The 23,383-nt window shown below is 56.5% G+C and overlaps 1 protein-coding gene across 1 annotated transcript in view; it reads right to left on the minus strand.

Annotated features, from left to right (window-relative positions):
* The window catches only part of PHF2 (PHD finger protein 2), a 42,540-nt gene that overhangs the window by 6,568 nt on the left and 12,589 nt on the right, over window positions 1–23,383 (minus strand). Inside the window, exons 3-15 of the mRNA XM_031654035.1 lie at window positions 22,652–22,793; window positions 18,711–18,897; window positions 17,533–17,695; window positions 16,144–16,231; window positions 15,564–15,670; window positions 13,985–14,076; window positions 12,664–12,753; window positions 11,710–12,078; window positions 9,250–9,369; window positions 8,642–8,760; window positions 6,363–6,541; window positions 6,167–6,237; window positions 4,992–5,155 (exon numbers count right to left, since the gene is read on the minus strand). Coding sequence (XP_031509895.1) covers window positions 4,992–5,155; window positions 6,167–6,237; window positions 6,363–6,541; window positions 8,642–8,760; window positions 9,250–9,369; window positions 11,710–12,078; window positions 12,664–12,753; window positions 13,985–14,076; window positions 15,564–15,670; window positions 16,144–16,231; window positions 17,533–17,695; window positions 18,711–18,897; window positions 22,652–22,793 — 1,891 coding nt within the window. The remainder of the gene's footprint in view (window positions 1–4,991; window positions 5,156–6,166; window positions 6,238–6,362; window positions 6,542–8,641; window positions 8,761–9,249; window positions 9,370–11,709; window positions 12,079–12,663; window positions 12,754–13,984; window positions 14,077–15,563; window positions 15,671–16,143; window positions 16,232–17,532; window positions 17,696–18,710; window positions 18,898–22,651; window positions 22,794–23,383) is intronic.

Consider the following 23,383-nt stretch of genomic DNA (forward strand, 5'->3'; position numbering starts at 1 on the left):
ATCTACACCTGTGCCTACACCTACACCCGTACATGCATCCACACCTGTACCTACACCTATACCCATACCTGCATCTACACCTGTACCTACCCCTTCACCCCTGCACTTGCATCTACACCTGTGCCTACCTCCACCCCTGCAACTGTATCTACACCTGTACCTACCCCCACCCCCCACCTGCATCTACACCTGTACCTACCCCCACTACACCTACATCCACACCTGTGCCTATCTCCACCCCGCACCTGCATCTACACCTGTACCTACCCCCATACCTGCACCCCATCTACACCTGTACCAACCCCCACACCTGCAGCCCCATCCACACCTGTACCAACCCCCACACCTGCAGCCCACCTGCATCTACACCTGTACCAACCCCCACACCTGCAGCCCCATCTACACCTGTACCAACCCCCACACCTGCAGCCCCATCTACACCTGTACCAACCCCCACACCTGCAGCCCCACCTGCATCTACACCTGTACCTACCCCCATACCTGCACCCACACCTGCATCTACACCTGCACCTACCCCCACACCTGCACCCCCCATCTACACCTGTACCAACCCCCACACCTGCAGCCCCATCTACACCTGTACCAACCCCCACACCTGCAGCCCCACCTGCATCTACACCTGTACCAACCCCCACACCTGCAGCCCCATCTACACCTGTAACCCCCACACCTGCAGCCCCATCTACACCTGTACCAACCCCCACACCTGCAGCCCCACCTGCATCTACACCTGTACCAACCCCCACACCTGCAGCCCCATCTACACCTGTACCAACCCCCACACCTGCAGCCCCACCTGCATTTACACCTGTACCAACCCCCATACCTGCACCCACACCTGCATCTACACCTGCACCTACCCCCACACCTGCACCCCCATCTACACCCGCACCTACCCCCACACCTGCACCCCCATCTACACCTGCACCCCCATCTACACCTGCACCCCCACCTGCATCTACACCTGTACCTACCCCCATACCCACACCCGCATCTACACCTGTACCTACCCCCACACCTGCACCCCACCTGCATCTACACCTGCACCTACCCCTACACCCACACCTGCACTACACCTGTACCTACCCCTACCCTGCACCCCCACCTGCACCTACCCCCAGCCTGCACCCCACCTGCATCTATACCTGCACCTACCCCCACCCTGCACCCCCACCTGCACACAGACCTGCAGCTGCATCTGCACCTGAACAGGCATAGCTGCACCTCAGCTCAGCCCAAGTTCACCAGCCTCTGGCAGGCTCCAGACTCCCAGACTTTCCCTTTGCCCTGCCCCCACACCCCACAGCCCTCAGCTTCAGGTGGCCCCCTCCCATAATGCCCCGCCTGTCTCTCATTCGCATCCTCATCCTCTGCCCCATGCCTGTGCACACACCTCCTCCTGTCTACACTGGCTCCCCTCCTTCCCGAAGCTTCTGAGACACCGGGTCTGTGATCAGTCTGTCTAGATTCATAGAGTGGTGAGATGGGGTGACCACTGTCATCCCACAGAACCAGGCTCTTGGTGCTGCTGGACAGCAAAGATCCCCAAGGCCAAGTCCTGGGCTCCTTGGGGACCTCCCTGCCAGGCCCTCTCATGGGATCCAGCCCTGGCCTCTTCACGGGGCCTTGCCCCACCCCAGCCCACAACTCCCTGCAGCCAGGACTCTCGCCTGTCTGTGCACCAGAACCACCTGGGCAGCTTTTCACATGTCGAGGCCCAGGCCCCACCCAGAAACTCTGAGACAGGGGCCCGCCCTGGGCTCCAGATGCTGTGTGTAGCCAGGACAGGTGCCCCAGACTTCCCCACCACTCACGTGGTCCAGCCCAGCAGGTACACCCTGCAACATCCCTTTCTAGTCCTCACCCCTGCCCACTTCCCTGTGGCCCAAACCTGGCACCCAGCCCACCCCACCTTACAGGGGAGGCCCAGCCACACCTGTCACTGCATCTAGCCACTCCTGGGCCCATACCTGAGGCACACGGGGTACCTACCATCCTCTCCCTCTGCTCCCTGGACCTGCCCCTCCAGGACTCCTGCATCAGCATCACTGTCTCTCGCACTGCCCATGCCCTCTCCACCAGCTCCCAGAAGCACTGGAGGCACTTTCAGTAAAGCCATTCCAATGAGAGGGGCTGGCAAGCCTGTGGCTGTGAGCACACCCAGGGACTGAATGGGGGCCTGTATACCCGGAACCCCTTGCCAGAGATAGCCCACATGTGAGACAGGAAAGAAGAAGCCAACGCAGTGGCAGGCGGGCCACACAGCTCTGCATGCCTGTGCCCACCTCTGTTACCAGACACGGAGACTGAGGCACCAGGGGCAGTGGCCCCCACAGGACAAGTCCCAGTTCAGAAGCAAGAGGGCTCCTGAGACTGAGGCTCTGCTGCAGCGGGACAGGGAGAGGAAGCTGCCCCTGGGAGCCCAGACACAGAGGGAGTCCCAGGGCTGGTGAGGCAACGTGGACAAAAGCTGCCCATGCTGGACAGCGCTGAGGCCCGAACTCACTGCTCTCTGAGGGTCCAGCAGACTCGGGGGGATGCCCAGTGCCGGGGGAGGCGCCCTCGCTGCAGCCTTCACCAATGCCACCTCCCAGGCCCTGTCTGAGACACACTAGGCTGTGCTGCATTTCGGGTTTCACAGGAACTGAACAGGACTGAGGTTTGAAAGGCACAACAATGCGGAAATCAAGTATGGTCAGCCTCGAGCGCTCCTCAGAAGGCACTGCCGGGAGCTGCCCCGACAGGGCCAGGACCACACTGCCCCTGCTACACAAGCTGCAGCGCTGAAGGCCTGCCTAAGACAGCGCGGTCACTTCTGCCCTCACTGACATCTCCACAGGAACAGGCTCTCCCAGTCCCAGCTCAGGAGCCAGCCAGAGCATGCAGCTTGCCCTGCAGCCTCTGGCAGGCCCTGCCCCGACACCTCAACTGGCCTGCAAGGCCAAGACAGACTGGAGGGTGGGGGCCTGCACCCAGCCACAGGGGAACGGGGGGTGGCCAGGGACACCCACTATGAGGGTGCATGCCATGCCATCTGGGCAACCCAAGAGGGTGAGGGCTGCATGCCCAGGGCCTGCAGGGTTGCTGGTGAATCAATGAGTAACGTCTAACTAGTCAGCATGGAAAATAATACTTTTAATCCACCAATTATCATACTCAAATCCTCTCCTTTTCCCTCAGCAGTAAACACTGAGCAAACTATCCACGATAAATTAACATATTTTCCTCCATTTTCTTCAGCAGTTTTTTCCAAGCAGCCGATACTTAAAACAGAGCAAATGGACCATCAAAAACTGACCTACGCTCCAAATGGGAGACTTTGGGAGAGGAACTGCCTGCAGCGGGCTGAGGGGGGCTGGTGGCCTCGGTGGCCCCTGGCAGACACATGTGCACGTGCACACCACCCTTAGGCGTGGGCTAGTCGTGCGGGGCGGGGAAGCTCTGGGTCTTTTGTGATCAGTGTGTCCACGGATGGGTTGCCCCACTCCCTCCCGGGCTCAGATTCACAGCCGGGAGCCCGGGACACAGCGCCTCCTCACAGACTCAAGCACAAACCCCTCCCCACCTCTGTCCCCATCTCCATGCCCCCTCCAAGCCCCAGGTGCCCATGACAAAGCACCTGGTGGCCCACGGGCTCTTGGCCCTGTCTGCCCTCATCTTGGGTGGCATCAGACACCCCCCACCCTCAGGGCCCCCCGGCCTCTCCGTGGACCTTGGGAGGGGCCTAGAGTGTTTAGGGGCCTCTCCCACCCCTAAGGCCAGTCACTGAGGTGTCGGCTAGTGCATACTTCTTCCCAGAAGACAGGCATTCCCCAACAAGCTGTGTGGAGCACCAGAGCCTCCGATAGGGAGGAGGAGGAGCTCACAGCCAAGCTTCACCCCCAGCCACAAGCACATCTCTGCAGCAAGAGGCTTAACATGGACAGGAACCACCTAGTGCCAAGCAGGAAATCTGTCCCCTAAGGCGCTATGGAAGCCTCCCGTCATGCTTCACTCCCATTAAAAAAAGCATCTTACAGCTGGCTTTCTGATCAATATTACATGAACATAATATTGCATGTAAAACAATAATATGTGAAATAAAATACGGCCAACTGATTTAGCAAAAGCTCTTTTCAATCAAGCCCTTAATCCACCTTGACCAAGCCCCGCCATCTGTCTAAAAGCAGGCCTGCCCTGCGGCCTCCACCTGCCACTGAACAAGCCTGAGGTTGTGTTGAGCAGTTAGCAGGACGGCCCTGGGTTGCCCATCGATTCTGGAAACCAGAGTCTCAGGCAGATCTTGGGAACCAAGCGGGACCCAAGTACGGGGTCCATCTTCCTCAGTCCAAGTCATTGCTGGACAAGGGACCAGCCGCACACACCCAGATATCACTGCCCAGCACTAGTCAACCCCCCAGGACCCCCAAGTTCAGGTTCTGCAATCAGGCAGATGGAGATTCTGGGTCTGCCTCTGCGGCTTCCTAGCAGTGTGGCCATGTCCAAGTATAAGCCCTCAGAGCCTCGGTTTCCCCATCTGTGCAATGGGAATCTGCAGCTGTCATGAGGACCGGGAGGGCTGTGCTCCCCTGTGGCAGCTGCAGCCCTCTGCATGGGCTCAGGGGCACCATGGAGGGGTTACAGCTCTGCCCCCTGGGTTACCTGTCTGTAGTACATATGGAAATTCCCGTAAGATTTCCACGTGAAAAATACAACAGTCTCGGCACATAAAATTGAAAACCTGTGGCTCTGAGAGAATTTACCCAAAAAATAAAAAGAAAAAGAAGCCCTTGATTGAAAGCAAAGCCCTAGTGGGACCAACCAGTCCAGCATCTGTACCCTGAGGTCTGCCCTTCTGCCCAGGCACAGGGGCGGCTCAGCACTGGCTCCAGCTGTGCGTCTAACTCACAGGCTCCCACCACCGTGGCCGAGGGCCAGCCCTGGGCCTGCCTGGTCCCCGCTCTTGGGTGCTGCCGGGTGGTGGGGCCCACCTGCTGGGGTTGTACTCCAGGGCGCCGACCTCCTCACTGGCCTGCAGCAGGTCCAAGATGCCGGCCGCCGAGCTCCCGCTCTCCTTCTTGACTCTGGCATTGCGGCCAGGCTTGGTGTCTGTATCGATGTGCAGCGAACCCTCGTCCGAGGAGTCGTCACTCTGCTGTGTGAGGGACAGGGCTTCGGTCAGGGGAGGGTCTGGTCACCGAAGCGGCCTGGGAGTTGGGAGGGGGATACTTTTTCCCCTCAGGGACTAAACTAGGTTTTTTAACGTTTTCATTTATTTTATTTATTTATTTATTATTTATTTTGAGATGGAGTCTCGCTCTGTCGCCCAGGCTGGAGTGCAGTGGCGCGATCTCGGCTCACTGCAAGCTCTGCCTCCCAGGTTCACACCCTTCTCCTGCCTCAGCCTCCCAAGTAGCTGGGACTACAGGTGCCCGCCACCACGCCCGGCTAATTTTTTGTATTTTTAGTAGAGACGGGGTTTCACTGTGTTAGCCAGGATGGTCTCGATCTCCTGACCTCGTGATCTGCCTGCCTTGGCCTCCCAAAGTGCTGGGATTACAGGTGTGAGCCACCGCGCCCGGCCAGTTTTTTAACGTTTTTAAAGAGCCACTGCCCTTCTAATGAACACTGCTGGGGTCAGACAGCGGCCCCTGGAGCTGACAGGGCTGGATGGCTGACACACAGACACACAGGTCAGACGCGGGTGCCAGAGCTCTCTCAGAACCACAAAGGACCAAACTGTGCACTGTACTCACAGAGGAACTCTGGTTCAAAGGAACCCTTACACGAGAGAGCCCCAGTGTGTAACACATGTAAAGAGATGCCGCCGTGGTTGGAAGAAGAGGCGGCGGGGGCAGGGCCTGCAGCCCCAGAGGGACCTCAGGCTGGAGGAAAGCAGTTAATACACTAGATCCTGATAACCTCCCCCGGCAGGGGGCCCAGTGGGGACACACCCCTCGCAAGCCCAGGCAGAGATGACCACTGTGTCTTAGAGTTGGACATGACCTTAGAACACTCATGAAAGGGTGGGGTGAGGGTAAGGGGCCCGTTCGCCATCTCATGCAGAAACACCCTCAGAGACCACCCTGGAGTTACTCAAACTATGGCCTTGGGGACTGTCCAGAGATGACCCCTGAGACCAAGGCGGGCCTGGAAGGTAGCTCACCTTGTACACTGCTGAGTCCAGCTTTGGCTTCGTGACAGGCGTGGGCAGCACAGCCTTCTTATCCAACAGGACTGAAAACACAGCGGATGGGAGTCCAGCGGGCAGGCTTGCAGGGAGCCAGCCACCCCGGGAAGACCTCTCAGGGGAGGGACAGGCCTCTCGCACACCCCTCCCCCAATACCCCCTCCCAACTCACAGGACAAGTCCCTTTTCGGGGTGTTTTTCTTCCTCCTGATGGGAAACTCGTCGATCTTGAGCTCGCCGTCGTCCGACACGTACTCATACTCATCCCGCACGGGCTTGGGCTTGTCCTCCTTGAAGTTCTGCAAGGCCCCGAACACACCAGGGCTCGTCGGGGGCCTGAGAGCCTTGGAGCTAGAGCAGAAGCGAGTGGGTCAGCAGCATCCACACAGCCCCAAGGCCAGTGGACCGGCGGGACCTCCCAAGGGGTCCCCTGCCAGAGCCATGGCAGCACGGCCTCCAGGAGGCAGGTGGTGTCGCCACCATTTGAATTTCCATTCGAAGAAGCCTCAGGTGAGTTGAGATGGGAGGAGGGCAGAGGGCCCAAGCCTCTGCAGACAGGAGGCCAGGCTGGACCCTCAGTCCCCACGGTGGGAAGCTACCTGCCCACAGGAAAGGACACCCCACCCCCATGGCCTCCTACACAATGCTGTGCCTCCCCCAGCACCACATTCAGGCAGAGAGAGCCCTTCCCCAGGCAGTTTAGATGCTCAAGACAGTGACCCCCAACTGTCCCAGGGCCACTGGACAAGCTTAAGCCCTGCCTCCAGCCTGCCTGGGAATCCTGGCACATGCTGAATCGGTCTTTAATCAGAATAGGATCCAACTTTCCTGGTTTTTTCTCCATAGCTATGTTGGAAAAATAAACTCCGCGCCAGGGATACAGGATAGATGTAACGGTCTAAGAAATAGTGTGTAATTTGTCTCCCTGCCGGGGCGAAGTAGGACTACTTCAGAGCTTGGCCTGCAAGCAGCTCCGGCCTTGGCCCTCCCAGGGGTTTGAGGACAGGTTTCTCTCTCTATGGCAGCAGGGACAATAGGCTGAGGCAGAAAAGTCCGGAACTTCAAACAGACACAGCGCCAATCCCGAGCAGATGGAAGTGCAGACACCTGGACAGAGTGCCAGGCGAGGCTGCTTCCAGTGCCCTAAGTGAAGGGGTGGCGCCCGCTGCCTCACGGGCTGGGCCACAGAACACACAAGTGTCCACGGGCTAGAGTCACACCGCTCTTTCTCATCTCCACCCTCAACTCCCCAGCACCATCACAGAGTGAATGCCATCTAATAGCTTCCCAGGAACCGCTCTTTCTCATCTCCACCCTCAACTCCCCAGCACCATCACAGAGTGAATGCCATCTAATAGCTTCCCCTGAACCTTTAACTTCAGATAAAGCAAGCGACATGCCCAGCGCAACGAAGCTGGGCAGCCACAGGACCCTGCAGACCCGCCCCTTGGCTGAATGGCCTCACCTGTTGCCCTGAGCTCCCTGGCCCTCACAAGACTCCGCCTGGGCACTGCTCCCTTTCTCCACCACCCAGAAAGAGGCGTTCTCCTCCCATCTCTTCAATGAGGAAACTACAACCCGGCCAAGTCAATCTGTGGCTGCTGCAGAAAAGTGGCCGCCCCTCCTGCTGGAACCTGTCTGACTCCAGCCAGGCGTGGGGCCTCAGCAGGTGACATGCCCCATGCACTGGGAACACACACAGGCCCAAGCGTTGCCACTGGAACCGTGAGGCTCTCGAGGTTGCCACTGCGCTCACAGCCCTCAGCACCCTCACCTCACCCCGAGGCTCATCCAGCATGACCACACCACCCAAACACACCCCCTAATCTCTGCTCAGGGCCATCTCCAGGAGGCCCTCCTGACTCCCAGATGGGTCACGCTCTCAGCACCCAGGGTCCCACGTTGGGTTCACACCAGGCCCTCCCCACTGGCTCTGAGAGCCAGGACCCTGTTCCCCACGCACGTCCTCAGCACCAGCTCACGAGAGCCACACATCTAACATTCATGGAGTCCCACAGCCTCCCTCCCTGACTCGGGGGCCCATCCCTCACTGCAGGCTGGCTGCATCCTCCAGCCCAGCCCCACCCAGGCATGTCTGCTTCCTCACACCCACCCTGCAGGTGGAGCGTGGTGGGAGGCAGGGACGTGGTTCTGCTGGTGTCTAGGTCTGAAGAAGACGTGCCAGGAACAGGGGCTGCAGTCAGTGAGGTCAGCAGCTCAGAGGGAGAGGGGTCCCCAGAGGTGTGTCAGGCAAAGGCTGTGTGTGTATGGGGTACGTGATGTGCAGCGTGTGTGGTTGTGTGTGATGCAGTGTGTGGTGTGTGTGTGTGAGATGCAGACTGCATGCATGGTGTGTGTGTGGTATAAAGCAGTGTGTGTGATGCAGTATGTATGGTGTGTGTGATGTGGGGCACGTGTGAGGTCACCCCTCCCATCCAGGCACTCACATACCTGAGGAGTTTCTTGTTGGAGAAGGAAAAAGAGAACTTGTTGTCTTTGTTCCCAGCTAGAGGTGACTTCTCTAGCTTCTGCTCCTCTTCCATCTTCAGTAAGGAGTCGGGTTTGCTGTTCTGAAAAGCAAGACGAGGGCCGTCTCTGAGCCCCACACAGAAGTGGGGGGTCAGGACCCCGACTAGTGTCAGTGGGAAGAGGCAGCTGCTGGGAACACGCCTAAGGAAAGTCACCCATAGCTCTGGTGGCCACCCAGGCCGCTGTGGGGTGCTCAGGGGCCTGCACCCCATGGACTCAGTGCCTCGATGCTGCCTGGCCCCCAGGGAGTGGGAATGAAAACCAGAGTGTGGACAGTGAAGGGAAACACTGTTAACATACACGGTGACACATTCAACCTCTTGCATCCCAACGAACTCAGAGGAAGGCAGTCCATGGGTGGTCACACGCACCTCAGACCCACATAACCACACCCCATGGTACTACCTACTCAGGACAAGCAGACACGTCTGCACATTCCTTCACATACATAGGGCCTCACAGATTCATCTCTGCTCACATTCACCGAGCTGACACACGCACACGCACGCATGCACACGTGCATGTCTCACCTTGTATTTCCACTTGGCCTCTGACTTGCTCTTGGTTTGCTCTCGAATTTCCAGCCTCTCCACATCATTCTGCATGTGAACCACGTCTTTGTTGGGCACACTCAGGACACTCTTTGTGGCCTAGAAAAAAGGGCTGCTGTGACCCAGAGGCAGACACAGAGGGCCGGTGGGGCTCCCTTGAGTCACAGATTCCCTGTCTCTTTCTGGTCCATGTGCTTGCAGTTCAAGTCTCCATCCATCTACCCATCCATGCATCCATTCACCCCACCTATCCATCTACCCATCCATGCATCCATTCATCCACCCATCCATCCATCCATTCATTCATTCATTCATTCATTCATCCACCCACCCATTCACCATGCATTTGTTCATCCAGCTACTCTTCCATCCATCTGTTCATTCATCTGCCCACCCGTTCATCCATTCATTCATCCCATTCATTCATCTACCCATCCATCCACTCACCCATTCGTTCATTCATTCATCTACCCATCCATCTTATGCACTCATCCATCCCTCCATCCATCCGTTTATCCCATTCATCTACCCACCCATTCATTCATCCACTCATACATTTATTTATCCATCTACCCATCCACTCATCCATTTATTTATCCATCTACCCATCTACTCATCCATTCATCCATTTGTTCATTCATTCATTCATCCACCCATCCACTTACTCAATCATCCACCCATTCATCCATCTACCCATCCATTCATTTATCCATCCATCGGTCCATTCACCCACCTATCCATCCATCCATTTGTTCATCTATCCATACATGTATTTGCTCACCCATTCATTCATCCATCCATCTATCCATCCATCCATTCCTCTATCTATCCATCCATCCATCAATTTATTCATCCACCCACCCATTTGTTCATCCATCCATTTATCCACCCATCCATCCACCCAACCATTCATCCACTCACCATTTGTTGATTCATTCATCATCCACCCATCCATCCATTCATTTATCCACCCATCTGTTTGTTCATCCACCTTTCCATCCATTCATCTATCCATTCATTTATCCATCCATCCATTTTTTCATTCGTCTATTCATCTATTTATTCATCCATCCATCTACCCATCCATTCCATCCATCTATTGTTCATCCATCCATCCATCCATTTATTCATCAACCCATCCATCCACCCACCCCAACCATCCGTCTATTCTTTCATCTATCCACCCAAGGATCCATTCATCTACCCATCCATCTTATGCACTCATCCATCTACCCACTCATCCATCCATCCCTTCATTAATACATCCATCCATCCATTCATTCATCCATTCGTTCATCTACCCATTCATTCATCATCCATTCATGTACCCACCCATTCATTTATTTGTTCTTCCATCCATCCATTCATCTACCCATTCACCCATCCATCCATTCATTTATTCATCCATCGATCTACCCATCCATCAATTCATTCATGTTGCCATCTATACATTCATCTATTCATCCATTCATTAAACCATTCAACCATCCATCCATCTATCCAGTCATTCATCGATTCATTCATTCATTCATCCATCTGTTCATCCATTCATCCATCCATTCGTACATCTATTCATTCATTCATCCATTCATCCATCCAGCCATTTAGCCATCCACTCATCTGCTCATGCATTCATTCATGCTTGCCCTGTTAAAGAGAACACAAAAGTGTCCCACTACACCCCTGTGATACTGGCCCTGAAGTGTCCTGGCCCCCAGGAAGTGGGTAACAACCTCCTCCTGGCAGAAGCTCACACTCAATGGTGCTTGATCTCAGGGGTTTATGGTCCCTGAAGCCCAGACCTAAGATCTTCTAGTCAGAGTAGGTCTTCAGGGCTGGGCCCATCTCTCTCACTGTTCACAGGGGCTAGACTATCAGGGCAACCCTGGTCCTGTCCTCACCCCTAAACCCCCTCCCCTCCAATGGCATTCTCCCTGCTGTTTCTGCACAGACACCTCATCTACCTTCAGGTTTTAACCTCAATGCTTTGGCCCCAGGGAGGACCCAGGGCTTCTTTGTCCCATGGCAACTACTCATCTGGCTAGGAAACCTAAACTAGACATCCCTTCCTGGAAAACCACCATGCCTCCTCCACCAGGTGGCCCTCTTGGGTGCCACCTCTGCCACAGCACACACACATTGTGTTGCCTTCCTCAATGAGGGCCCCTCTCCAGGCCCACTGCTCTGTGGCTTGCTGGCACAGCCTGTCCACTCGGGGGGGTCTGGACCTGGATGCGGCAGGACTGCGTCAGGACCAGGCAGGGAAGTGCATCTTCTGGGCAAACTGAGCCCACAGCAAGAGCCCAGACCCCCACATCTTCCCAGGTGCCCCCGGGGAACAAGGACAATGGGCCCTAGCTATCTCCATGGGCCATTCCCCCAAGAGATGCTGCAGCACCCCTGGTGCTGAGGTGGGGAGTCAGGGTGAGGGGGGCCTACCTTGCCCTTCTTGGGCGGCTCCATCTTGGTCAGTGCCTCCTTGGTGTGGGCTTCGAGCAGGTCCAGGTTGGGGATGGTGGGCGAGGCTGACTCCCGGGACTTCTTCCCTTTCTTCTTGCCTCCATCTTTGAGCTTCAGCGTTTTGGGGGGCCTTGGGGGCTTAGGGGGCTTTGGGGGCTTGGGGATTTTGGACGGCTTGGGCATCTTCACAGTTTTGGGAGTCTTTTTTTTGGACACTTTCTCCAGGAGGGATTGAGGCGGGGTGGCCTCAATGGGAGACGGAGGCTCCTCCTTCTCCCGGTCCCCGTCACACACCTCATCTGACGAAGCGACAGTATTCACTTCCGGTCGGACGGCTTTGGAGGCATTCTGGGATACAGAAAGGAAAGGGTCACGTGCTGCTTCTGCCAAACTGTGGCCCAGGAGGGTCCACACACCAGGACGCTGGAGACCCTCACTGCCAGGCTGGTAGGGAGCTGTCAGTCCAGAAAGCCTCAGCTGCCCCACACCATCATGTGACACACTCACACCCAACCCACGCTGTTGTGTGACACACCCGTCACATGCCATCAGTCACTTGCTCTCCCCAAGGCTCTTCTGTTCTACCCCAGCACAGCAGCTGAGGGCTCATCCAGGATCACACAAGCTGGGACTTGAGGGGCTAAGTCAGGGGCTCCTCCCACAGAGTGCCCTCCCCATGGGAGATTCAGAGAGGCCGGTGCCATCTCTCAGTCCCTACACACTCACACCAGAACACAGACCCAGCCAGAGACCTGGGACCCTGAGCCCTCACAAAGGCAAGCTCGCCCAGGAAAGTGCAGGGAGGACTGTCTGGGGCACTGGCCTTCCTGGAGCTGGCAGCTGTCTGTCAGGTTGGCCCCTGGGCCCAGAGAAAGACAGGCCGGCCCTCCCCCATCCCCGGGGATTCAGCCCAGCACCTGGACATGGCCCCACCTCACTGAGCCGGATCTCTTTGGCCAGGTCTTTGATGAGCTGTGAAGGTTTGAAGTGTTCCGGGAGCTCGTCCTCATGCTCTGCCAAAGCCTGCAGGACAACCGGGCCCAGGGTCAGCATCAGACACGTCCCGTGGCCCTGACCTACCCCTGCATTCTTGCAGGCTGTCGCCTGACTGTCGAGCCACTCTGATCAGCATGAGGCGAGGGGTTTCCCAGCCAAACTCTGCCCTGGCAAGAGGTCTCTGCTGTGAGTCCCCATCAATAGGGGGACAAACCGAGTACCGAGAGGACAAGCTTGCCTGAGGCCACCACCAGCCAGCCATGGAGTGGACATGGGTCCCATCCCTTCTTCCTGGTCAGAGGCCACTCCACCTGGTCACCTGGCTGAGATGAGCTGGGAGGGCCGCCCTGGACTGCCCTGGGCCTTGAGACCTGAGGGAGGTGGCGGCTGCAGGATGGCCCTGGGAGTGCACTGGCTGCCTCTCCTGGGTGGCCCATCCAGGAGAGAGGCAGGCTGCACACAGTATTCCCTGCAGCCTTCTCTGTAAATCTCCACTGGCTTTCTCTGGCCTGGGAGAGGGTCCTCCTCTCAGGAGCGGCCACAGTGCCTCTGCACAATGAGAGTCCCAGCAGGAAACACTGTCCCAGAGGGTGCCCAAGGCTGAGTCAGGCCTTCCGCTCCCTTCTGTAGCCAAAACCAAGGGAAGATGCTAAGGAACACAGGAAGTGGCTTCTGTGGGGGCACGCACATCGGGAAGAGTCACAGGGAGGGGCTGCCCGCGTCACAGAGCAAGGTGGCTGGGGTGCTGCACCCGCTATCAGGCAGCTTAGCTTCTGAGCTAATGCCAGGGCCAGCCAGGAGGAGCTGACAGGGTGTCCCCAGCACTCCCTGTCCTGGAGCCAGCCACTCCCCCAGTCCTTCCCTGCCCCCACCAGGTTCCAGGCCTTTCTGTGCTCAGTGTCATCCCACCATGAGCCATCTGTCCTCCACCCGCAGACCCACCTTCCTCCCAGGAGGCACTGGCACCTGCTCACCCTCCTCCCACCAACTTGTGACCAAGCTGTGAGCCCCTGAGGGAGGGGGCTCGGCATCTACATCTGTCCTCCCCCAGCCCTCAGGTGGCCCAATCAGTGGACAGCAGGGGTGTCTGGGGCAAAGGCACACCCTGGGCCAAGCCAGGCAGAGGAGCACCACCATCCTTCCCAGGCTGGATCTCAGTGAAGCAGGACAAGTCCTGGACATTGTTGCTTGGTCTCCAGGGAGGTCCTCCCACCTATCACTGCTCTCCTGCCCTAGGCATTTGTGACATGATTCCTACCTGCTTCTTTGTCCACGATCGGAAAGCACCATTGAGAATTTTAGCTCCTTGGACTAGATGAGGGGGCAGCTGCTTCCCTGATTTGTGAGAGCCTGGGAAGGAGACACTGGGTGAGATGGGTGGATGTCCGTTGCCCACAGGTGCCTTCGTGCCCAGCCATACAGCCAGACCGGAGGATGCCAGGTCCAGCCTTCCAGAGGTCTCCCTCCACCCACGGCCACCAGCTCAACTGCCAACAGTTCCTCTTGGAACCTGGGGGTGCCCATCCTCCTGGTGGCCTCCCCTGCTTGAGGAAAGACTGGCCCTCCCACCATCCTCCCACTGTCTCACCCTCCAGGCCCCTAACACAGGCTGCCTGGCTCTCCTCACTCTGCAGGGCCCACACAAGGCATCCCCAAGCACCTCTTCCCATCTCATGACGCCCCTTAGCACAGTGGAGGGACCAACCACAGTTCAGCTGGGAGGTGTGCTCCTGCCGTGGGCCTCCCTCCCTCTTCCCACTGGAGAGGGCTCCAGGGCTCCAGGGCTCCGACTCACCAGGACCATGGCAGCTCCCTGGGTCCTCTCAGTCCTGGGGGCCAACTGTACTGTCGTCCACTCAGAGAGGGAGGCCCAGGCAGAGAGGATATGGCCACAGTGGCCTAGCTGGCCAGTAGTCAGGCTGGCCCTGTGGGGTGGCTTCCCGGATGCTGCCCTGATCCCTGCCTCCCTGGCACGAGTCCCCTGAGGGCAGGGCTAGACTCCCATCTTGGGCACTTCCTTCTGCAGGAGTCAAGCTCAGGGCTCCACATTTGGGGAGCAATGGGAAAATCTTACTGAAACCTGGCCAGCCACAACTAAGGACCATTTTACCTTCTCAAACTAGGGCCAGAGTGCAAAGGGTTCTGCATAAAAGAACTCTTGGTTGCTATCAGAACCAAAAAAGAAAAGCTAAGAGCAACTTTTGGTGAAGGGCACACTGAGAAAGGAAGTCACACATAAATGCAAACTCTCCTGTAGGCTCCCTCATGCTGCTGGGCAGTCTGGAGGCCTGAACAGGGTGGCGGCTGCCAGGAGCCACCTGCTCTCATCTCTGATGGTATGGCCAGGCAGGACCTGGGAAAGAAAGGGGCAGCCCAAGGATGCCACAGTGCATCCACAGAGGGCCAGGACCGAGCCACAAGCCTGCCTCACGGTCCAGCTGCCACGCCCCTGAGGGATCCTAAGGGGACCCAGAGCTCACTCACACCCACTCCTCAGCTAGTGACAGAGCAAGGGCTCCAGCTTCCCAATGTGGAGGGTGGAGCAGGTGTGATTGATACCTGCACCAAGGCCACGCACACTCGCCCCTCTCAACCCACAGCCCAGTGTTTTCTAAAACAAGGGACAGTCCAATCAGAAAGAGAGGCCCAGGCCGTTCAATCCAGTCCTGCATTATACAGATGGGGAAACTGAGCCCCAGGGGGCTGAGTCCCAAAGGGCCTTGCTCAGGCCACAGGAAGGCGGCACTCACACCCAGTCAGCCAGCCCTGACCCAGCTCTGGCTATCCCGACAGCCAAGAGCCCCAGGCTTGGACACCCACCCCGGAGTGACCAGTACCTCTGAATGCCTCCAGCAGGTGCTTCCCCATGTACCAGCAGGCAGTTTCAAAGTTGGGAAACTGAGTCAGGCTGCCCAGTTTCAACCTCCTTTCCACTTCATATGCTCTGGAAGCCACCAAAGAGCAGTTCTCAATGCACTGACCATCAAGCAGGTGACACTGGGCATCAATCCAGGCCCAAGACACACCAGCTCAGGCCTCCCCACTGGGCCTTGCATAGCTGCAGAGGACCAGGGGACAACTGCCCTGGTGGCTGCAGGCCTTGGGGCCCATGAGAGCTCTGTCAGTGCCCAAGAAGAGAAGGCAGCAGCCTTTTAAGCAACCCCAACCCCAACCCCACCAAGGGCAACTACAACCATCCAGCAGCCAGGTCCCTCGGGGAGCCGGCCTGCACGGCCCCAGAGCCCACCTCCTCCTTCCCTCCACATCACGAAGAGGCCCACAGAGGCTGATGGTCATGTCCAGGCCACCCACAGGCGGGCTGTGGCAGGACTCAGCCCAAGGCGTCCAGCACCGACCCAGCTAGAGGGAGGACACTGCCCTGCGGAGCCTGAGGGCAGACGGCGCGGCAGGCACTACCTCATCTGCATCTCCACGCTCAGGCTGTGGAGGAAATGTCCCGCGAAGGCCAGGCAGTCCACAGGGGTGAGCGTGGCATAGATCCAGCCTGGGAGAGAGAGGGGAGTGGCTGGTGCCCCACCTTGCTACCATGAATGGGCTTCTCATGGCTCCAGATCAGGGAGCGGTGGAGACCAGCACAGGCCTTCCCCAGCCCAGGATCCAGCTCCTGCCTGCCTATACCTTGGTGCCCTGTCTGCCTCTGCAGCTTCACCAGCAGCCTGGGGCCTCCCTGGGAGAAGCTCTCTGGCCCTGGTCCAACCCCAGCCTCCATGGAAGGGGGTCGGGGGAGAGGCTGTGTCTGAGGCGGCACAGACTAGTCAGTCCAGCCCCGCACAGAGAAACCAAGGCCCAGAGCTGAGGGGACTCACTCAGGCCACTTCAAGGGGCAGTACTCAGACAGAGGGAGGAAGCTCCAGCCTCTGTCCAGCTACCCGGCCTCCCAGTCATGCTCAGGAGCAGGAGACAAGCCCAGGGCAGCTGCATCGCCCCCAGAGCTGGGACTGGTCCCCAGGTTATCCTCAGAGACAGAGCCTGGGCCAGACCCTGGGAAATCCACAACTCTTTCCTAAATAGCTGTGACTGTGAGAAAGCCAACGGAGGGAGGAGGGACCCAGAGATTACAGAAGATTCTGAGGCTTATAAATCATTAAAATATGAGGGCTTCAGTTTGATACTTATTTAAAATGAAAAAAAAAAATCTATAAAACGATTTAAAAACCTGAACACCAATTGGCTATTTGATGATACTGCGGAATTGCTGTTAATTATTCATTTTTCGAGGTGTGAGAACAGTATTGCAGCTATGTTACTCTAGAAGGAAAGGAAGTCCTTCAGAAATAGTGGAATATTTAAGTGAAACAGCAGGATGTCTGGGATTTGTTCTACCATCATCTAGGGGCACACAGTGGCTCATGATGGGCTTTCTCCCTCAGCACAGGCTCAAAATGTCCCCTACTATTGCCTTAATTAGCAGCTATAGTGCGCTCCTCCCTCACTGACTCTGATGGCGTGGCTGCTGTCCCCGCACAAGGCTCTCTGAGCTGGGTCTCCAGTTGTGGGCTCGGTCACAGTGAGCCCAGCCAGGATGTGAAGGCGGCTGACTGGCTGTGCAGCTCCAAGGTGGCCTCGGTGGTGAGGAGTGCTCATGCTGACCAGACAAAACAAGCCCCGTGGCTGGGCCCTCTGCAGGGACTGGGCTGGGGTGGCGGTAAGTTCCGGACAAGGGAGCAGGCACACCAGGGACGCTGAGAGACCCCGTGGTGGGGACACGGCCCAAGGGACAGGGCACTAAGCTTGATGAGGCCCGGCAATCCCTAGGACACGGTCCCCAAAGCTGCCCGCACTCACCTGACGGGATGAAGAGGGTCTGGCCCTGCTTGACGATGCACTTGTAGCATTTGTCGACCTGGTCGGCAAAGAACATCTCGCTGTGGTTAGAGGCAGACCGCCAGCGCTCATACAGGGAGATGTTGGCCGAGGCCGGCCTGATGAGATAGAAGGTCTTCTCCCCCTGCCAAGAGAGCCTGTTGGCAGAGCCGCCCATGCCAGGATGCGGGGGTAGGGGTGCAAGTGACAGGTCCTAAAGTGAAAAGTACCCTGCCCAGGTCCACGACTCCTGCCTGCAATACTGAGGGCACAGGTGCTTTGCAATTCAGAAGTTTGGGTGTTAGGAAGGTTCTGGGTATCTGGGCCCCCAGCACAGTCAAGAGCTAAAGCCCATAATCCCACATTACATTGTTTTGAGGCACTACAAATGGTGTGGGTACCCAGGTTGCAAATAAAGCTGTAACTGGGTATCAAAAGCATTCCAGGTAGCTCCACTCTTGAGAGCCACTTGGATCCCAGGCTGGGTCAAATGATGCCACCGTGTCCCAGGCAGTGTTACGGCAGGCCCCAGGAGGGAGCAGCGAGACCCCGTCCTACTGCAATGGGACCAAGGCAGGTTCCGAGGATGCCCCAGTGATTTGCTCAAGGCCTCCCAGAGGTGGGACGAGCACAGGCACCCGCCCAGCTCCAGGTCCAGCTCCACTGGTCTGCAGAAGGTCAGTTAGCAACTGGGGGAGCCCGTAACTTAGGGTTTCCTTTGTTCCTGTTGCTATTTATGTCTCATTTTTCTTCTGGCTTCCCTCTCTCAGCCTAGCCTTCCCTGCCCCCTCAGATGCCCCCATCCTGCCCACTGGCTCCCGTGCGGGGCCCTGGCTATGGCTGACCCCTCCTCCAGGATGTCTCGGCAACACCCCCTTTCTCCTCTAAGTGCACGGCCACCCAGCGGCCTCACCCAGTTGTTAACGAGCCTGAATCCCACTAGAACAAGGAGACGCTCATGCGATTCTCTGCTCCCACATGCACCCCTGCCCCTCCACCCAGACACATCTCCAGAGGCCTCCTGTCCCAGGGATGGACGGTCCAGGGCCCTCTGGGGGGTGGCATCCTGGCCACAGTCAGGGCTTGTGGGGACTGCAGACGATCTTGCAGATCGGTCATGGCCATGGCAAGGCTGAGGTGCCCCGAGGGGCGTGGCTCACCTTGAGCACGTGGTACCAGGCGGAGGCGCCTCCCGAGTCGATGTGGAAGTCGGTGTAGCTGTCCTTCACGCAGATCAGGCAGTACTTGGTCACTTTGGGCTTGGCCAGCAATGCATCATCTGGCCAGTAGTTTTCTACCCAGGACAGTTTCTTCACAATGTCAGGAGGCTCCACGAAGCTGGACATTCTGGGGGTGGGAGAGAAGGTGGTGAGGGAACCTGCGACTCCCTTTCTGATGTCCCCTGGAGAGGGAAACAGGCTCTGTGAGGCATGTCCCACACTCTCTCACCACCTGCAGGTCATGTGTCACAGCTCCCATTTCACAGAGGAGCAAACAGGATCACAGGGGGCGGAACAAGCCCAGGCACTGGCTGTGGCCCTGGCAGGAGACTGGGTCTGAGGCTGGCCTCCACCCTCAGAAGATGATGAGAAGGCCCCAAAACCATCCACCCCTAAGAGGGAACCTCCTTTCCTGGGAACTGGAAAGCAAGTCTTTCCAGACTGGCCACATGCATGTGGCTGTGGTGCACTGGGCTGGAGCGTAGACATCATTTCTTACACTCAGCCCAGGTGCCTCTGGCGTCACCTGGATAACAGCCACTGCTCTCCAGAGCTGACGACAGGGCGCCCACGAACCCTGGCCATGTCAGGTCACTGTCCAATCCAGCCAACTCATATCCAGGGAAGATAGGGAGATGCAGAGGCAGTCTTCGATTCAATGAAATGTCACTGTCCTGGATAAAATGCGTTACGTTTCATCAAAAACGTCAAATTAGGCCGGGCACGGTGGCTCACGTCTGTAATCTGAGCACTCTGGGAGGCAGAGGTGGGCAGACCACGAAGTCAGGTGTTCGAGACCAGCCTGGCCAACATGGCGAGACACGACACTGTCTCTACTAAAAATACAAAAACTAGCTGGGCATGTTGGTGTGCCTGTAATCCCAGCTACTTCGGAGGCTGAGGCAGGAGAACTGTTTAAACCCAGGAGGCGGAGGTTACGGTGAGCTGAGATCACCCCACTGCCCTCCAGCCTAGGCAACAGAGCGAGACTCCGTCTCCAAAAAAAAGAAAAAAAAGTCAAGCTCAACAGCACCCGTGCAGTGACATTTCAGGTGCCACTAAGAACCAGATCTGGGAGTTCTTGCCTCCAGAAAGACAGGGCCTGTCATGTCTCTGTCAGCCCATCTGCAAGTGCTGCTGTCTCTACCCAAAGGCCACACCAACCTGGACAAGCTGTCCCTGGACAAGACTGTCACAAATCACAAGCAGAGTCCCGCCACCCCAATCCTACCAGCTTCAGTCACAGACCTCACCTTTAAATCTCCAGCACGTTCCAAACTAGCACCCTTCTTCATCCCCCATGAGTTCACACCCACTGCCAACCTCTGAAACCTCAGCAGTCTGGGCACATTGCTGCCCACAGGAGAGGGTTCCCTGCCACAAGGGCCCTCATGACCCATCTCCAGCCATGTCCTTCAAACACCACACACCACAGGGGCCAGGCTGTCCCCGCCTCCCACCACACGCTCAAACGTCCTTCTTCCCCTTGCTTGGCCTGTTTAGGTGCAGGCCACACCTTTCTCTGAGTTGGCGGGGGGTGGTCCTCAAAGCCCCCATGGACACGCAAGGTCACCATGAGCAGAGTCCAGATGTGATGTGTGTCTGAATGACCAGCAGTGGCCACATCACCCTAGACCTGCCACACAGCAGGCATCTCTCTGGTCTGGGGGTACAGTGGTCACTGTGGGCCCCCCTGAGGCAGCAGGCCCCAAGAGCTACCCCAGACAGCACATGGGGTCAGGCCTGACCTTACCTGCTTGACCAACATCCTTGGGGACAGACTTACTGAGGAAGCAGAGCCCACTCCACGGCCCCACCCAAGCCCATGTGAAGGCTCTGGTAGGTCAGTGCCCAACAACAGTTGCAAACAACCCCCTAATGGTTCATGGACTGGGCATGTGGAAACAGGAGGCAAAGGGATGGCCCTGAAAGGCCCAACAGAAAACCACATGCCAAAGTACCATCTCTCCCTAGCTCTATAACCCAGACATCTCTCTGTGAGAACCCCTCAACCCAGGCAGGGCAGTAAATTAAGTTGATGGAAACACGATCAGTTATGTTGTTTGGTACCAAAGCAATACATACCACTTTCTCTGGTACCATAACCCACTCCAGTTCCCTTTTTGCCTTTGCTGTTAGGAAGCTCAAACCAAACTGAAAGCTCATTACATTTTTTTTCTTTTTTTAAGTTTTTAAAATAAACACAGGATCCTGCTTTGTTGCCCAGGCTGGTTGCAAACTCCTGGTCTCAAGTGACTCTCCTGCCTCAGCCTCCCAAAGTCCTGGGATTACAGGCATGAGCCACCATGCACAGCCATATTCCCTTTTTGTGGCTCTTGGCATAGTTTTGTATTCTCGTTCTTGGTGTGGTTTTAGATAATACTTTTGTTTCTCCCTACCTACCCCTTTGCACATGTTATGTGCTTTCAGGAAACAGGCATGATGGAAATGATGAAGACTGAAGCCATCCTTAGCCACCCATGCCTTACAGTGACTGAGTGTTCTGGATCATTCCCAGGGGCCAGCAGGAGAGCAGAGACGATGTGATGGAGAGGGCTGACGGGTGGATCCAGGGCAGGCACCGACCACACCCAAGCCGGTAGCCCGTGGGGAGAACAAGGTTAGAGCCACAAAGTGCAGGGCCAGCAGCTCTGCCACCAGGAAGCCAGGCTGGTGTAGGTCAGCCCTGACAGAGGATGCCCTAGCCAGTGATTGCAGGGCTGACGACAACTCGCGCCAGGAACTCAGCGGGACCAGGCCAACCAAGGCACATCTGTGTGGGGCCCGCCTTGCCTGGAAAGCAGGGAGGCGGGTCACAGAAGCCGCCCCTGCAGTATCTCATGTGTGAGTGTAGACGTCTACACGGGTGTGTGCAGGTGTCAGGAGTGTGAGTGTGCCAGTGAGTCAGTGTCTCAGTGCATCAAGGAAGTGCATGTCATAAGCGTGTCATGAGTCTATTTATTGTGTTTGAGTGTGTCAGTGTCTGTGTATCGGGAGTGTGTCCGTGAATGTCCATGAGTGTGTATCACATGTCCATGTCATGTGAGCAGTATGCCGGTGTGTTGTGAACGTGTCAGAAGTGTGTTGGCGAATGTGTCCATGTGTGAGTGTACCCTGTGTTGGTGAGTGCTGAGTGTGTGTCACGTGTGTCCATGTGTCCGCTAGTGTGTCGTGTCTATGAATGTGTCACGAGTACGTCCATGAGTGTTGGTGTGCTGTGTCACGAGTGTTGGCGAGTGTGTCCGTGAGTGTGAGTGCACCATGCATCGGTGTCTGTGAGTAGGGATGAGGTGTCGTGACTGTGGGTGCGTGACATATCTATGGGTGAGCGTGTCATGAGTATGTCCATGAGCGAATGTGAGGGTCAGACTGTCACGAATGTCTCATGCATTGGAGTGTCCATGAGTCAGTGTGAGTGTCATGAATGTGTCCACGAGTGGGCGTCACGAGTATTGGTGTGTCCATGAATAAGCGTGAATGTTGTGTGTCCAGAAGTGGGTGTGTCACAGGTCTCAGTGTGTCATGAGTGTGCATTCTGGAAAAAACTACACACCGTTACCAACGGTTCTCTCTGAGGAGTGGGACGGGCAGGGCCAAGACCAGAGGATGCTTTGCCTTTCTGCTCCTTTTTTTTGTTTGAATTGTTCTCAATGTGTCACCTTCATACTTTAAAAAGAGAAACAGCTGTGGGCCAGCCTTAAAGAAAAAAAAAAAAAAGGAAAAAAATGAAAAAATTTAGAGAGAGAGAGAAACAGGAAAAATCAGTGCGTGCCGTGTGCAGTATTCCAACTCTGAGACCTTCGACCTGTGCTTCTCACCAAGGACAGCACAGCGCCCCTGCCCCAACCCCAGCCCCCACACCCCCAGGTGGCACCACTCACCGGGTGTCGGAGAACTCGAGGTTGGTGACGTTGAGGACCCGCTTGCGGTTCGTGCTGTAATAATAGTCCACAAACTCCTTCAGCTTCATCTTGCAGTCCTTCTGCTTGGTGACGTCTGTCACATCCACACTCCGCTCCGGCCCTGGGGAGGTGGCGGGAGGAGCTTGAGCACCCTGGGAAGGTGGCACAGCCTCCCTGAGGCCAGGATGTGTGGAATGGACACACACCCTTGGCTGCCCTCACACACAGCAGGAGCTGCCAGGGGCTGGGTGCAGAGGCTCTAGGTGCCAACGTCCAGCTTCACCTGCCTGCTTTTCCCCTGGCTCAACAAAGTACCCTGACCACTCTTCCTCTGGCCTGGTGATGCTGTGAGGCAGCCAGGACACAGGCCTCAGCGAGGGTGGCCAGATTAACAAATAAAAACACAGGACGCCTGGCCTGCCTGAATTTCAGACGAACGGCAAATACATTTTAGTGTATGTTCCAAGTAATTCATGAGACATACCTACATTTTAAAAATTAAGCTATCAAAACCCCTGCACTTCTAGGGCACCTATTCATTACTCTGAGAATTGGCAAACTGATAAATAAAGGGAAAAGCCTTTTCTGTAGTTGACAAGGAAAAGTTCAGGACAACCAGATGAGGTGGAAATTTTCTTTACAAAAGACTCATGACTGATAGAGGGAGAAGGAAGGACAGAATTGCCAGTCGCCCTTTGCAATAGTTCTCCA

Source organism: Papio anubis, chromosome 13, assembly GCF_008728515.1.
Source record: "Papio anubis isolate 15944 chromosome 13, Panubis1.0, whole genome shotgun sequence".
In the NCBI taxonomy this organism is placed as follows: Eukaryota; Metazoa; Chordata; class Mammalia; order Primates; family Cercopithecidae; genus Papio; species Papio anubis.